At 39.0% G+C, this 17,628-nt stretch overlaps 1 protein-coding gene across 3 annotated transcripts in view; it reads left to right on the top strand.

Moving 5' to 3' along the window:
* Positions 1-17,628, top strand: part of MEIS1 (Meis homeobox 1) — a 127,622-nt gene that overhangs the window by 88,321 nt on the left and 21,673 nt on the right. For all 3 annotated transcript variants that reach the window (XM_036920731.2, XM_036920732.2, XM_057497135.1), the window contains exon 9: positions 16,689-16,765. In XM_036920731.2, the coding sequence (XP_036776626.1) occupies positions 16,689-16,765 (77 nt within the window). The remainder of the gene's footprint in view (positions 1-16,688; positions 16,766-17,628) is intronic.

Genomic DNA, 17,628 nt, shown 5'->3' with positions numbered 1-17,628 from the left:
CAATTTGTTAATGCACAGCCTAATGATCTACTTAGGCTATAGAGAAGGGACCTTTGAAGATAACATAAGAAGAGACTAATTAATGGAACAAGATCAAGAGCATGTTGGCAGTGGAGGGGCTGCGTGGGGAGAGTGGTGGGATGGCACCTCACAGTAAAAGCTGAGCAACCAGTGTGAGCCAGGAGAGGAAGGTGAAGGCAGAGGGCTTTCGTAACAGACAAGAGGGGAGTCTCAGGAACTGTTCTCCTCCTAGACCTTTTAGCAGACCACGAGGCAAAGTCAACTGCTGAATGTCCAGAAAGTAGGATTGGGAGCTGGAGGAGAATGGAAGTCATTTGGAGAAGAAAAATAGCTGTTGGGACACAGTAGACAGACTAAAAAATTAAAAATTAAAAAAAAAATGAAAGAATTTTCCTAATACAGTTAAAAATACATAGAAAAATAGTGCTAGACACCACACTGCAACCAAGAACTAGCTAGACTTTGAATAAGTAAATTTCATTTCATAATCAACCTGTTCTTCACATGTTAAAGTTAAGGTGAAATATTGAAGTTTTGGCGGTTTTCTGAAGGAAGTGTATTTGCATTTTCTATTTTCCTTAAAAATTAGTATCATGGGGAAAATTCACTGAGCCCCAGTCTGAACTACTTAAGTTTGTACTATCGCATGTAGGTTGGTGAACTCAAGATTGCATTAAAGGCTTTATCTCAGTTTTGGAGGAAGTTATCATGCAATTACTGTACATTATCTTACAGCACTGGTTGTATGAGAAGTTTGCAGACTTGTTATTGATAACCTTTGAGTTAAGTTCAATGAAAACCATGCAAATGCAGCTGTCTACTAAGATAAAAATTTTTTCTTACCATGCTATGTGAGAGAAATGGGGGATTTTTAATTTAACTCTAGCTAATCAGCACAGTATCTCAGAATATTTGAGCAACTGTAAAGCTTAACAAGCAAAACGATCTCAGGTATGCCTCTTGAATCATTCCTCTGCCAGAGGCCTTGGTTTAGCACTGGGGAGGAGGGCTGGCTGGCTTGAACAGATTCCTTTAGTTTCATGAGGTGAAGCTGAATTGATCTTGACACTACTCCAGAAGAGTTTACTGTCGTCGTGTTGGTTTGATAGCAAATGATACACACCTGGCTTCATGAAATAAAAAGACACCCCACAAATAATGAACCACTCATTGTCATATGTAAAGCACAGTTGGTTCAGTGTGACTGACAGGTCACTGAGTGACTCATGTGAAGTCTCACTGTTTAAATAGTAAGGGCATACAAACATTATAGATGGATGGGTAGATGGGTAGACAGACAAATAGATAACTGGCTCAGTGGTCTTTCAAAGGTATTTTAGGAAAAGAACTAAAAACCAGTCTCTTATTCAGTACCACAAGGCCATGTCATTGGCCATGCTGGAAAGCCAGTCCCAGTGGCTGGTTTATTGTGGGCATTTCTGCCCTTGTCTTTGGGATTACCAGAGTGCCATGCATGCAGTTACACAACACATAAAGGCGAGGGTCATTTCTAGGACAGATAATTGAACATTAATACTTGCTGACATTGTCGAAGGAATGATATGTCAACCTGACAGGGCCTGTGTCCTTACATCTGCTCACTGGCTGTGGACGAAGGCTCTGTGTGTCAGGATCAGACCCCAGGCCTGACTGCAGCAGGGGCTGAGGATGACACAGCCATTAATCTCAAGCTGCCATCTTGGGCTGAGATAGTGTCTGTAAAAACACTCCACATCCTGTGTGTGGCTGGCAAGTTGCATCTCCTGTGTTCTAGGGTTTCAAGGTATGGCTCTCGGGAAAACATTTTTGTCATCCCACCAGGATTTTTAGGGGGCCAAACATTCCTTCCTTCTCTCCTTCTTCCCCACCTCCTTCCCTCTCTCCCTCTCTTCCTTCTTTTTGTTCTGAAACTAGTTATACATTCTAAATAAACGGGGAAGTTTTAGTGGCTGACAGGGAGATTCGGAGGCAGTGTGTCTTTTGTTCCTGTGGGAATTGGTTTCAATGAGTTTCTCGTTTCCTGATTCACCATAGATATTCAGTGTAATGAAGAAATCAAACAAGAATTAAACTGAAGTTACGTACTCTGATTTATTTTTTTGATTCTCAGCAAAATATTAAACCCTGTAGGCAGATTTCTGAACAGAGGGAAAAGAGGTCTTTGCAATTATTTTCTTATCCCTGAAATCACATGAACAGCCCTTTCCTGCCTCATTTGTAATAAATCTTTAGTGAGTTAATCCTGTTGCTTCTGTAATTCTCCAGCCAACACTTTACTGAACCTGTATCCACTCAGAAAACAGAAACATGGAACAATGGTAAGACCCCTGACACTCACTCCAATTGTACTTCCTTAAATTTGGGGTACTCTGGTGGTAGTTATTGAGGGTAGGTTTCGGCTGCATAAAATGATACAGAATTGGGCTCCTGAGAGCAGCAATTACATATTGGTTAATATCACAGATTTTTTATAATCCCAGTTGCATTGGAGCCATGAAAAAAAACTTTCATCTGTAAAATCTAGTTTCCCTTTGTTATTAAAATAAATGAAGCCATTAAACAAAATACATGCATATAATAGCTGAGTTCGTCGTGTGGCATCATCAAAATGATGGAATTGTGCATTATTAAAAATCAGTGTTGCCATCTAAGAAGGTTTGATGTAAGGTACAGATCCAAACATACTTGAGGGTTCTGCAACTTTGTCCTTTATTATCTGTATTTTTCTCCTTAGTTTTCTTACTTACATACTCTTCTGGACTTCATTAAACAAAAAGTAGGATTCTGTTTAAGAAGGCTAAAAAAAATGAGAGCATTTTTCTCCCCCAAATCCTGCAACCAAATGAATTAATTGTAACTATTGATGAGCTCCTCTTGTGAATGTGCTGGAATTGAAATAATTTCCAAATACTTTATTTCCAAAGGTTTGGTTTTAATTACAGCCGCATTATGTTGGCATGCAAGGGCAAGTTCTTACTCTTGATCTATCCTCACTGTAGCCCAGGCCAAAAGATTCTCTGCTCCCTTTTCTCGAGAGCACACTCTTCTGCCAAATGTGGCACTCATCCCCTGCCAAGGAAGGTGGGCAGATTGCCACTTCTGACTTCCAGCCACCAAAAGACAAAGGCTCTCAACATCCTTACGTCCAGGGAGCCAGCATGGGCCTCACACCTTGAAGGTTCTGGATTATTGATTTTTTTCCCCCATAGACTTTGTAACGTGGAATATTTTCTCAGTGCTTCAGTCAGTCCCCAAGGGTGACTTAGGCACTTACAGGAGTGTGAGAAGCCTTGAAGGCCACTGGAGGGTCATTTAAGTGTCCTTACTCATCTGTCTGAGGCCTGAGCACATCTACACTGTCAGTCTTGCCTCCTATGTCTTGCTTTTTAGTGTTTTCTTTTTTACACTGTTAGTAAGAACAGAGTAATTATTTATTTACTTCTGTGAAGCTCAAATAAATATGTAAAGGATTGTAGCTGAGTATAAAAATCTGATAGGGAAGACAACCTCTTTTCCTTTTAGCAAGACGAGCTATATGAATTGTGGAGAATATACCCATTCTCCACATAAAACTGTAGAAGTTAAAAATGCAGGGCTTCTTAAATAATTACAAAGGACTTCAGGATGGTGACAGCAACACATTAAACCAGGCATGGGGTCCTTTTATCGGGGAGGTGCTTTGAAGCTAGCCCTGCTTTTAGATATTCTGCAACTGGGTTTGTACAAATAAAGAGAACTGTAAGAAAACCCTAAAACCTAATTTAAACTCTAGAGGGGGAAAAAGAAACAGCCAAATTTAACACTAGGGAAAAGAAAATCCAAGAATCATGTAGTCTAATCTTCTTTCCTACAAATTGAGACCTATCTATACTTTATGTATTTTTACATAGATTAGCCCAACCTTTAGGGTCATCTCAGATTCAGTACTGCTAACTAAGCACTGGATACATGCTAAGCACTGTGCTAAGCAATTTGACATATGTTGTCTCGTCCAACTGCCACCAGTTTTGATCAAGGTCACACGGTTAGTGTAGGTTCTGGGACTTAAACTTCAGTTATCTAACTACATCAGTACACCTAACTGCACCTCTTGAAACCTATAACTCTTCAAATGTTTTCTTTTAGATTTGCCATTTGTCAATGTGTAACCACATCACTGAAGCAGTAAGAGACCTAATGACTACTCTCCTGGCCTGCACAGGCTAATGACTCCACACAGGCCTAGGAAGGGCCTAGGAAGGAAAAAATTAGGCCCCTTGTACATGTAATTAGCATGTCACACTTGAAATGGCACTGAGAGATGCATTAAATAAACCACAACTTAGTCTTGTTGTTTCAAAGAGGAACAAACTGCCCACTCATTGGGTAAGGATATTTCTTTCCCTGAGCATGTTCTGTAAGAAGCAAATGCCATTATGTAAGACTTTTTAGCATTCCCAGTTAGATTACTCATATTAGGTAGAAATGATGCTGGCCTTTCTGAAAGGTGTTCTGCCTGCTTTGTCTGGTTTTAATTTGAGTTCTTTGTTTCACAGGCATGCAACCATGCCCACTTACACATTAAAACAGAGACTGCGTCTACTCACTCACAGTAGGTTTCTGACAGATGTGACTACAGCTGTCTATTCTATCATTCAGAAGGTCAACTTGGAGCTTCAACAGAATGTCAAAAGAACTAGATTGAGAAGTAGGAGGCAAAGACTCCAGGTCTAAATGCCACAACTTCCTGGCCATATAACCTACCATGTGTCCATACTGAGGTTTTATTTTTTCTCCTAATGAATGGAGCATTACCTATCCTTCCTACCTTGCAAAGTAATTGTAAGGCTCAAATTTGATAAAATATAATATTCTTTGAACATGTAAAGTGGAAGTGAAAATCCCCTAAACTCAAAGCCCTAAAAAAAAAAAAAAAAGACATCAAACTGGGCTTCAAGTTAACTTGACCGAATACCTTTATTTCTGCCAGCTTTATCTTGTAATCTTGTAATCTTGCTGGTAACAGGTCCAGCCCTTTCTCCCACTTATCTAAGATATTCCATGAACATCTGTCAGATCAGTGAGAGCCCCTAAGAAATAAGTCCACAGCCGTGCTAGCATTTCCCTGTCCAGTTAGACAACTAAGAAAGCATAATTTGCGAAACAAATACCAGGGATCTGCCCAAATTTTGACTAAGACCCTTCCCTCTTTTATAATCCACTCTGGAGACAGACTGTGAATTCGCATCAGTAAATGCTTTGGGAGTTAAAAAGGGTTTGCTTAAGAAGGTTCATAAAGATAAAGGTAATCTTAATACTAAAACCATTTAAAGTTTTTAGATTTTTTTTTTTAAGGGGAAATTCTCTTTGGTTTGATTGCAAGATAAGGGTTTTGTTGTCAACCAAGATAAAATACAGTGCTGAATAATCTCTTAAATTAAAAATTGAAGTGTATATTACAGAGAATAGAGATAATTAAATAGCTTAGACTACAATGGGTAAAGGGAAAAGAGTTTTCATGAAAATTAGCTTAGTAAAGGTAAATTGCATCTGAATCTTAACTTCAGCTCTGGGTGCTCTGCTATTTGGCATATGTTGAATTGATAATGCCTGTGTGTTAAAGAATTCTGATTGTTTCTTCTGCCTCTCTCACAGCTTATAAAAATGCAAGCAGGCCCACCTAATGAATATTAATAGGAATGATGTCTAGATAACGCATAAACCCTCTGGATCTGTGGACTTTGGTTGGAGTAGTCAGGGAGGATTTCTGTGGCTTTATTTAATACCAAATTTACATACTTTTAAAGAATAAACATCATCTTAGTATTTTGATATCAATATTCCAAGTGGAGATTTTAGTGAAATAAAAAGCTTGATTTCCCTTCCCTGAGCATTATATTCACCAAGCTTTGCATTTTAAGAGACAGGAAACTGTTAGCTAAAAAAGAAATTAACTTAATCCCCCTTCATTAAGTTTCAGTCCTTTTTTGTTACTTAGAGACAAGTAATAATTACACCCACAGCAATGCAAAGCGTGTTTTACACTTTCGTTGTAGAAAGGAACTGCAGTTGTTAAGGTGACAGCAGAAGAAAATGAGAACATTGGTAAATACTGATTTATTTTTTTTTCTTAAATCTCCTCTGGCTCATGAAAGTAAATTTCACTGAGGTGTCTGAGCAGCATTTCAGTTCATTAAGAGCAAAAATCTAATCGTGTGATTTTAGAAAATGTCAATCAACTAGCTGAACAATATTTTCCCAGCTAAGGTTATAAACACAGCAGCCAAGTGGGTGGAAGACATCTAAAACGACTATACATCCAGTTCTTTCAGAACGCATCAGAGGTGGGCATTTTGTTTCCAAGTTGTTGTTTTTTGTAGACAGCGCTTCTAGTGAGTGCACAGTAAACCTCAGCAGGGCGTGTGATTTAAAGCGCTCTCTCTCTCTCTCTCTCTCTGACATTGTGTAAAGACTTTTAAAATTTTAGCTTTACAAAGGGGGGAAATCATTAAAATGTAGTTTGTACCATTCCATTCCATTATTGTCATCTTTATGGCTGTTCTACAGTTTTCGTGTCACCTTTAATGGCGAGCTTGGTCAGGAGAGGTGAGAGGGAAAGCACACACACTCGGCTGTCGGTGCTGCCGAGAGCGTCTGCTGGCTGGGCTTCAATCCACGTCCCTGTAGATTTTAATGTCCCCACAGACTGCTGGCAGCCTGCTTCCAGCTGTGGCAGGCATGATGCAGTGAATTGCTTTTGAATGTTCTTTACTCAAATAGGCAGTAATTACAAGCTTAAAGAGGTTTAGTGGTCCAGTAAACTACATAATCACCCCTGAATTAGCCTGGACTCATCAGTCGCAGTCCAGCAAGCTCGAGTCTGCTGTTTGTATGCAGCCTTGATCACATAGCAACCTGATCAGCAGGTGTGGAACAGCCAGAGTCCCCCATAAACACAACTGTCTACTGGGGACAATGATCTCTAATGAGATGAGGCTACACCATCACTGTAATTTAAGTGAGAAAATTAGCACTAGAGAATGAGTACCAGTTCCAGGGGTCTTCAGTCATATTGGGAGCAGCATAAATTTGCCATCTTTCTCTCCTTCTCTCTAGCTTTCTCTCTCTCAAAAAATATTCTCACCAAATATACTGTTTTTGCTTCCAACTTATGGATACTTTAGTCTTTATACAAGGATTTTTCCTGAATATTTAATGCTGGACAGGGCATCTGTCAAGGCTGTAGTGATTACTATCAACAGACTCATTCCAAAATGGCATCATGTATTTCATCTTCCTTGTCTTTTCTCTTAATGGTTTCAAAACGCTTTCACTTTGATTTTTAAAGTGGAAAAGTGTTCTTCAGGTTTGGGGATGTCTCCTTTTAGCCGGCATGCTCTCTGAAATAGCAGAGATGAGTTGTATGTAGTTTGGAAAAGATCCTTTATTGGAGGTTATTGTGTAAACCTGTCATGAACTTTCTTCTCAGAAAAGTGGTCCAGTATGGTGTGCTGCTGTTTCATTTGATTTGTTAGAGTAGAATTCTTTGGGAAGAGCCTGTATGTCGAAATGGTCCCTTTTATCCATTCTGCAGCCCTGTGCTAGACTGCATAAGGTGGAGAGAACTTGAATTTCATTACATTGCAGTTGGAAAGTTTATTTGCTACAAATAAACTCAACAGCAACATAGAATGGATTTTGTAGAAACTTTGGGGGAAATATACATGCTAAGAAAGACAAACAGAATAACACAGTAATTAACAGCATGGCCTGTGGAACTAGGCTTCTTGGGGTCAAATCCCAGCTCCCACTTTCTTGCAAGTAACTTAGACTCTGAGAGGCCTAGTTTCCTCATCCATAACATGAAGGGAAAAAAACACGTCATCGGCTTATTGTAAGATTTAAATGAGTGAATACTTGTAAAGCTCTGAGAACATTGCCTAGTGCAGAGTAAGCATTCTATAAATGTCAGTTAAATAAAGTAAATGAAATGGCACTGTTTGGGGATTTGTTGACCTGAGTGAGAAGGATGAATACTTGTCAAAATGAGGCTGCTAGTTTTCTGATGTTTATCTGAAGTTATCTACTTCATCTACTTACAAATGCTAGTTGAGATGGTTTGGGTGTCTCTAGCTTCAACAGCCCTTATTTACCCATACAACAAATGTTTCTTGGTCACAGAACAGGGCTAGTTGCATTGTGAATGGAAACAGCATTCATGTGTTTTTATTAGGATTCTACTAAAATGAAGTGGTTCTAAATGTAATTTAACTCATTTGATTAAGAAGCATGTAAGAAATTATATGGCAAAAAGACAAAAAAAAAGCCAAACAACAAAAAACACAACAGTGTATTCCTAAGCAGACACTCCAAGGCACATCGTAGTTTAGTTGGACGGAAGGGCAGGCATTTGTTTCCATGACCCTTAAAGAGTGTTCTTATATAGAAGCTACCCCCTTTTCTGGATTTATGAGCAATGCTGCAAGTACTAACAAAAGGATGGACTTACTAGTTTCCATTGAGTTTTGTATCTTGTAGCAAAGTCTATTATTGCTTCCATTAACAGAACTACTGAGTTGTAGAAGTTAAAGACACAGACACACATTAACAAATAGCTTATTCATAAAATGAGTAGTAATCATCATATATATTCATGATTAACTCTTCAGGAATGTGTGGCGTTGCTCCACCCATCATTTAAGAAACAATGCGGTTTGGAAGTGAGTTTTCCCCACTTGTATATTACCACTCAGTTTCAAATCCCAGCTCTACTACTAACCAGTTGTGTGAACTTGAGGAAGTTATATGTCTTCTCTGTGACCGTTTCCTCATCCATAAAATGGGTATAATACTTGTGCCTACCTCATAAGATTTTGTGAAGATTGAATGAGTCCAAAATATGTGAAATATTTGGGCCAGTGCCTATGCATCCTTACTTGATACATTGGTACTTCTCTCATTTTACCAGTACTACTTGGCTGCAGTTAGTAAAGGCCGTTTGGGTGGATTCTGGAGAGAGAGTGTGGGGTAAGGTTCTGGTGAACCACTTTTCACCCCACAGCTCCATTACCACCCCTTGCTATTTGCCTCCAGGTCAGAAGCCCTGCAGATTCAGGTGGGAGCTAGTGGGTAGGGGAGTGGCAACTCTCTCCTCCATCAAGGCTGTTAAAGCTATAGAGAAACATTCAGTCACCACTCACCACTATTAATAACTTAGTTCATGCTCCATTATAAATGTTTTCAGTTTAAAAATGTAGCATAAAAAAAGGGAATGGAGAAACAGGAAAGAAATATCAGTAGCAGTGCAGCCAAGTGGAGAAACTCAGGCGAGAACAGACGAGGTCCCAGAACTATGTAGCTGTGAGCCATTGTGGGTGTTTTTCGAGCTAGCCATGCCTCAGTTTCCTCATCTGTGAAATGGAGCCGAACACAGTCCCTACTCATGGGGGAGGTCTCCAAGAATACAGGAGAGCATAACACATGTAATGTGTGTGTCCTAACTAACAATCAGTAAGAATTCAAATGAGCTATTATTGTTTAAAATGACTCAAAGAGGACACACAAGTGAAACATGAGTTTAATCCCCCATTCCCACCCCCACACTTTGGCCCACCCTGTTTTTCTTATTGGCCTTTTTGTGTTTCCTTTTAAAGCCATGGTCTTCTACTAAGAGAATCAATATTCAGAGAGTTCATTAATAATCATCACCATTAAAATAATTTTAGCACTCTTCATATTCTTTTAGGAAAAGGATATAAGTAATTGCTAATTTATATTCTAAATTTTATGCTTTTATGCATATACTTAAAAGTACTCCTGTTTTAGATAGATAGATAGATAGATAGATAGATAGATAGATAGATAGATAGATAGATCGTATAAAGAATAGATCTAAAACATTTTATTGTTATAGAATTGCAAGTTACCTCAAAAAATCCCCAGTGCAAAGGACATAAAGTCCCTTAATATAAGTATCTGTCTTTTTTATTTAGTCTTTCTATTTTATATTTTGTTGATATTTATAAGAAACTAAAAGATCGAAGAGTTGAGACAACCATTGTAGTACTGGGTTCTTATAATCGACTATGAAACAGTGTTTTCACTGCTGTGTATTATACAGTCTCAGTCCTGAAAAAGTAAAGATGGCTATGCAATATTACCCAGTGTTTATCCTTGCCTTCCACACTCAGGTCATTTTCATGTGATAACATCAAGTTTAGAGATTCCTCCCTGACATCCCTACTTGCACACCTCTACTAGCAACTTCTGACAACTGCTGCCAGATATACAAGAAATCAGAGGGATTGTCTGGAAAATGGCTTGACTAGGCTTCAGGAAAAGCAAGTGCCACACAATCAATGGAGCGCAGTTAGTCTGAGCAACTATGAATTCTAGGAATAGTGGTGGAGAACTAAAGAGGCAGGTTGAAATCCTATGACTTCACCAATGAAGCTCCAAACATTTTTGGCTTCTTAGCCGGCACCAACACCACTGTTCTTTTGATTCTGACATGGGTGAGGATGCAGGACTCGACTACTATGCATTCAGGCTCTGTTCTGCGCCTGCACGGTGCCCTGCTTTTGTAATGCAAATGGGAGGCACAAAGTGTCTCTTTGATAATGTGCAGTCAGAAGACAAAAACGCATTCACTGCAACAGTAAAACTAATTCATAAAGCTGGAAGACAATAGGGAAGCATTATGGATTTTTTTAAAGGAAAAAAGTAGCCTACATCAATGTAATTGTCACAGTGTAAGCTATTCATAGTCAATGCATAAGGGGAAAATGGCTGCAAGTTTATTTAAAGTGGGAGAAGTTTTTAGAGGCAAAAAAAATTATGTTAAACAAGTATAAATACACTTTGTTAGAAGTTTCTGTGTAACCTCTGAGAGGTCAAATATACAATAGGTTTTTAAAAAAAATTTAGATCCACAATATTCCCTTAGTGTCAAAAACTCAGTAAAAGTTTTAAAAGAACACAGGGATCTAATGGTTAAAAACCATATGGTAGATTTTTTTTTTCTTTAAAGGGAGTATCTCTCCATCACATACCAGAGTTTAGCTCAAGGTCAACTTATATTAATGCATTAAACTTAGCTGTGGAGGAGGCAAAGGGCTGGAGGAAAAAGGATAAAAGAAGTTCTGAAATTGTTCTTCCAACATATTCAGCCAAGCAACAGAACATTGCCTTGATAAGGGTTATATTGGACAGTTGCCATAATTCCTCCTGTTAGATCAGCTCCCCCGGTACCTATTCCCATACCTTTTAAAGTATAGCATGTAACATTTTGCTTGAAAATTGCTTCCACCTCTATTGCTTTGTTATAGCTGTTTTGCAGTTTCGGTATAGAGGCAGTTCTGTGTCACAAGAAATTACTAATCTGAGGCTTGAGAAGGGGCAGTGTAGCCTTCCATTATCTCACCAGCGAGCTCTGTGCAGGATTATTTTCAAATTTTCTGCTGCCATTACAATGTGCTGTTAGAGTGGGCAAGACAGTGAGGGAGGGAAGGTTATTGAAACTTGGTTACCAGGGTAGATAAGATAAAGTTCATCACTGTCTTGGCATCCACATTTGCAGTTGGGGTGGACAATTTGATGAAAGGAGTACATTTGGCCAGGGATGTCATTAAGATATAAGGCTGGACATTTTCCATCTGGGTGTACTGAAGAGTTTCCCTTTTCCCGGTGATGCTCATCTGAGTCTACTTGACTGTTTAAGTAAATAAGTTTTCTTCCAACGTATTGTAAACTTGTAAATACCGGATAGCTAACATCAGAACCCACCTCCTGCACCAACCTCAAGATATAAAATTGGAATTGTGCAAAGATAACTTTCTTTAGAAAGTTGCCATTTTCTTCCTGTCACTTTCTATTCTTTGGGGCTGATAAAATGACAGTTCAGACTTAACTTTTATGTAAGCTATTTTTAGGTACTTTTCCCAGACATTCTTTAACTATTTCTATTACACAGAACACACACTCTAGGGATCACTTTATCCTTTAATGGGGTTATTAAGCAATCATTGCTGTACAATCCTAGGTCACTATTAGAAGTCACACTTCAGATCCAGAAGCCCATGAAGAGTGGTAAATGGTCTTTATTTCAGCAAGAGACTTATCCTGGAAGGTGAGAAATCAGGGTGTTGATTACTAAAAGAAGGATGGTCATTTCGTGAGTTATTCCCTTTAGCTGGGGGTCCACTGCCCACTGGACACTTATTCTCCCTTTGAGTCTAGCATCTCTTCTCTCTCCAGCAATGCTAGCGTAGTATATGTGTGCAGGTTTAATGCTGGAAGGGAGGGTCAGCTCTCCCCATACATAATCACTGTTTTATGGCTTTCACTCATTCCCGAGGTGTTAATGCAGATCAAATGGGAAACACTCCAGAAAGAACCTTTGCTGCTACCACACTGCCAAGCTCTCCCGTCTCAATCGTTAATTCTTATTGTAAGATCTAAAGGTAATTTTGTTTGCTCTCTTAATGCATTGCAGTTCTCCCAGTGGCCCTTGCATATCCTTTCTCAAATTCCCATCTTGATCAATTGTTTGCAAATAATTAAGCTTTTAAGAGATAATGGCATGAGGCTAATGTACACAACAAAGGCAAGGTCTCCTGTCACTGTCTATTGGACTGTGGTCAAATTTGCTTTGATATCCCAAAGTGATTAGCTTGATTGGTGTAACTGGCACGTGCAATCCATCTTTCCTTCACAAGAACCTACCACTCTTTCTTAAACTAGTGTCGTTGCCGTTTAGATGCAAGAATAGTAAAGGTGTTCAGGAGATGGGCACGGGGTGACCTAGGCCCTTATTGGCAATGGTTTGGAATGAATTTCCCAATTTCTTCTTAAAATGGCACCTCTCTTTATCCCTTCTGTGAAATGACGTCAACCTTTGCCCATCTTATGGCCTCACTAGCTTGGTGGGTGGGATGCAACAGAGCCTTGAATGTTTTCCTGGCAGATGCGCCTGTGGCATGTTGGGTTTTTGCCAAGTCGTTTGTTTTTAAGTCTGAAAAAGAACAACTCATTCTTTCCACCAAAAGCTTATCTAATAAAGATACATAGGATTTAAGATACTGAAATATGCTGATTTCAGTTTACAAACCTCCATCTTTGCAAGTTTCTGGCTAAGATTAGCTACCTGAAATCGTGGCTTTCAAGTGATTATAGCAATTAGAGATTCTTTTTTCAGGGAATTGTTTGTTAGTGTGTGGGACACCAAAGCCAAGAACTATGAGAAAAAGACAAACATTCAGTTGATCTTCCATAGACAAGGGTTTAGGAATTTTGTTGATACCTTCCCCCTCCCACTTAACAATGACCAGATTATTGTGACATTTAATTCTGTCCAGGCTCATTCATTTCTATTAAAAAAAATATCCTGAACGACTGAAAATTGTTTAATGGAGACAGAGTGCTGGGTCTCCATAGCTTGAGGCTGCCTAGCAATTATGCTGCATGAAATTAGACACAGTTTGTTCCAATTACTTAAAATCAGATCACATGAAAAGTGACAGAGGAAAAAAAAGGGCAGAACTTTCTCATTTTATGATATTTAAATTATGAAATCAGAAACTGCAGGATGTGAAGAAACAACCTAAATTTGCACTGAAATTTTGAGGGCCATATGATTTCTCTTTGAAGCTGTAATGATTCAGGTAATTTTAATGATCCAAAGAGAATTTTCCTGACACTGCTTGCATAAATAGAATGTGCATTCCATTTGCTTTGTAAGAATGGATGTAAAACTTGCTCACAAACAGGCATGCGAAAATACTCTTGAAAACACAGCACAAATAAATGACTGTGACAATTCTCAATTTTCAAAGTAATGAAAGGGAAATGGCATAAATATTCATTTTTATCCATTTCTGGTCATAATATTAACATCCACTAACAAGACAGGGCAAAAGGTGTTGCCGTCCAGCTATAGTAAAGAGAGATTCTAGATGTATTTATTAATTCTACTGAAAATCCCAGAAAGATTTCCATAGAACCTGCAAAACTGTAGGCAAATGAGAGAAAATGTTACAGATCAGAAACAATTTCTGTACAGTGGCCCATAACTTTATCTGGCAGTGCCAAAATCAGAATGCTAAAATTTGTATATTGCAAAATCAAGCTTGTATTCTGTAAACATTCTAGCTTGGGTAACCTTTAACTCTGATGGATCTTAGAATTCTAGATGACAAAATTGAGGATTAGAAAAGTTTTCCCTTGTTTGAATTCTCATAGTTAGCAAGTGACAGCATGATTTGTACAATCTAATAGGATCATGTATACCTATGTACAGTTCTTAGACACAGAGCTACTACTATATGTCAAACCTTCATTCAGCATTTTGTTCAGTATTGTGTGTGAGTTATGTTTTAAACCTCAGGGTAGTGGACTGCTTTTAGTTCAGTATCCCATCGTGAGACTTGCCTATGATGACAGCAGTATGTTGAATCAGGTGATTATCACTTATGATCTTAGCCTATTATTAGGTTTATATACTTTTATTTGAAAAGAGTGGGCCAGCCTCACTTTCAGGAATAAGGTAAGAGTGTTGTGGATCTCAAATTGAATTGTTTATAGGTCTGGTGGGCTTTGAAAAAAATTTTATTACACATTGTGATGTTGCATCTGAGTGGAGAGTTATCTGTGTTTCCTGGCAAGTCACGGCCATTTCTTTGTTCCACAAACACGTACTGATTTCCTATTCCGGCCAGTCTGGGCTTTGAGCATGGTGAATGGGAAAGGCAGGGACTTCAGCGTTGCTAAATGAGTGAGCAGAGGCACATGGAAGGGAAGGCGGAATCGGAACAGGTGTTTGCAGAGCGCGCGCCTGCTGTTAGGGAAGGAAGAGGAGCCGTGTGAGGGCCCCGGAGTGGCTGGGGGAGAGTGGGGTGGGGTTCGTGAGGCTGGGCATTAGCTGAGATGCGAACGTGATGTTAGAGCAGGAGCCCGGGGGGTAGGCCAAATGTGGCATGCAGGGGGAGCAGAAAGGACTGTGTGGCTGGACAGAGGGGTGCGTGGGGGTGAGTTGAAGGTCACAAAGCCTGCAAGATGGGCAGGGCTGTGGCGGACGTGAATGGACGTTATGAAGGGCGTTAGCCACACCTCTCAGTCATGGTGAGGCGCAGACCCTGGAAGGTAAGCAGGAAATGTCACTGAGTCATGTGGCTGCTGACCATGTCTTTCTCTGGCCAGTTTCCTCATCTGTAAAACAGGAGGAACAATAGATTCCATTTATGCGTCTCAAAGGGATATGATAGGGATTAATTACCATCCTGCCTGTAATATACTTGGAGCTCTTTAGAGAAAGACACTATATTCCATGAAAGCAGAGCCTTATTCTAATTGTGTATTTATTGATTAAGTGACAATCAAAGTCAATACTTATGGGAAAAGTTGCTACATCTCTGAACTCCATAAACGAATCCCATGTGTACAGGTATAGAACATACTTGAACTTACATATAAGAGCATTAAAGTGGTCATTAACGAGCCTTCTTAGCATCTAATCAGACATTATTGAGATGAAAAGCTATGCTAATTAACATTCAATAGCCCAGAATTTAGTTTCCAGTGGTACAGATAGTTAATTTGAGAGTTAGGGTGCCCTTTCCCATTCATAAAACAATAGAGGGTTGACTGTCAGAACAATTTTTATCCTGGGAGAATTTTGGGGGATGCAGTGTTTCAAACTAGCCCATGTCTCCGTAGAAGGAAACCATGTCCTCTGCTCCTCTCCTAAGCTTTAGAAATGTGTTTTTCAGATGTAGATATGGTTGGTTGTTGAATGAAAAGTATTTGTGCCACAGCTGATTTCAGTAGAATTCCAAACATTCTTATAGGAAGGTATGGATTTCTTTGTATTATCTAATCCTGCAATAATTTTTATCCACTCTAGCTCAGAAAGAATAGAGCTGGGCTTGTTTTAAGCATGCATACTATGCTGGTCTTTGACCTTTGGCCTGTGTTCAGAATTCCAGCGTGTGTTGACATTCACATATGGAAACCGACTTTGGTTGAATTTTATTTATTTGTGCTTTTCAGAAGAGTTAAAATGAATAGTGATTTAAAAAAACTACACCCATGTTATTTTTGATATTTGCATCTGCCAATAGGGAGGGAGAATGTTATGCTAATAAAATTCTTAACTACTGGGGAACCTCAGCTGAGATTGTTGGTTGAAATGGTTCAGCTTTAGAAGTCTGTGGTTCTATAAAAATACTGCTTCAAGGTGGTACATTTTTATATGGTCAGAAAGGGTTTGTCCTTATTTTAATCCTATAAAATACAGCCACTATCATACTAAACTTTCTGTGTTTGCAACAAATAAACCCGTTAAAGGATAAACTCAGTATCAAGGTTCTGCAAGTATCCTAAGTAGCTATTTATACACTTCACTAATCTTTGTAATTGGCTTGTCTTTTACTGCCATTAATTAGATGATGTAGTATTCCATTAATAAGAGTGACACACCTCAGCATTTTTACCTTTAATTATAGACTTCACTAGACACTTAAGTTATTGACAAAAAAATAGCCTAAAAATTGCCTGATGTACACCTATATATTTTTTTTCAAAGCGTACGTGTGCATTATTGAATCCCTAGCATGGCACCTGCTCTGTGCTAGGCACTACATGATCTGCCCAAAGTAGATGTGCCAACATCTATCTTTTTTGCTCTCTTTCAGCACCCTTACCCTTCTGAAGAACAGAAAAAGCAATTGGCACAAGACACAGGACTCACCATCCTTCAAGTGAACAACTGGTAAGTCATTTGGCCTTGTGTTTACACACAATCTACTTCCCCTGTTGGCAACCTGCAGCTAATGTTTTGCATCACGAAGACACACCCAGTTGTTGCTGTTTTCCCTGGTGGCTTATGAATCCAAAGGGGGAAACAAATTTGACTGATAATGAGAGCACTTGCTAGTTGGGCAAAGAAAACATTGCATTGCCTTCCACCTCCTTTATACATTGTCACATGTTCGGCATCGTCTCAGTCACTGTTTCATTCATGTTCTCTATGGCTCTGTAAATATATTTCTCTCCATGGCTTTCTTCCCTGTAGGGTAATCGATAGAGTAGAATCATCTTTTTTTCTATGAAACAAGAAAATCCACCATCATATATCAGGCAGGTTTTAAATTCACTGAATAACTAAATTCAGTTAGATTTTGTTAGGACTGAGCATTCAAGGCCAGTCTCCCTTTCCTCTTATCTCCTGTCTGTGGAAAAGGAGAAACTATTTATGTTTCTACTTCTTGAAGCTATTCAAAACCTGATGTATCTCAGAGCTGTGCAATAATGTTTCTAAATAAATGTGTGAATTCCTGATTTGGGGGGAGGCTGCGATTACATACCAAGTACCAGCCAACAATATTCTGAGTTAATGTACAGCAGGGTGGCAACGAGGCTTTGAGAAAGTATGATTTATTACCCTTTGTGAGTGTGCTGAAAGCCAGGTTCATATGATCACCCAGAGCTAGTGTCATATTTGAAGGGTATGGAAATCCAATAGCCTCTAAAACTAAGTGTATCTAATTAATTGTCCTAATATTTTTAGGTTTGTATTTATGATGGGGAAACCTTACCCTCATTGAAGTAAAATCCAGAAAGGGCCTAAAGTCT

This window comes from Manis pentadactyla, chromosome 2, assembly GCF_030020395.1.
Source record: "Manis pentadactyla isolate mManPen7 chromosome 2, mManPen7.hap1, whole genome shotgun sequence".
Lineage (NCBI taxonomy): Eukaryota > Metazoa > Chordata > Mammalia > Pholidota > Manidae > Manis > Manis pentadactyla.
Note: the sequence above shows the minus strand (reverse complement) of the source record. Positions and strands in the feature narration are given on the sequence as shown.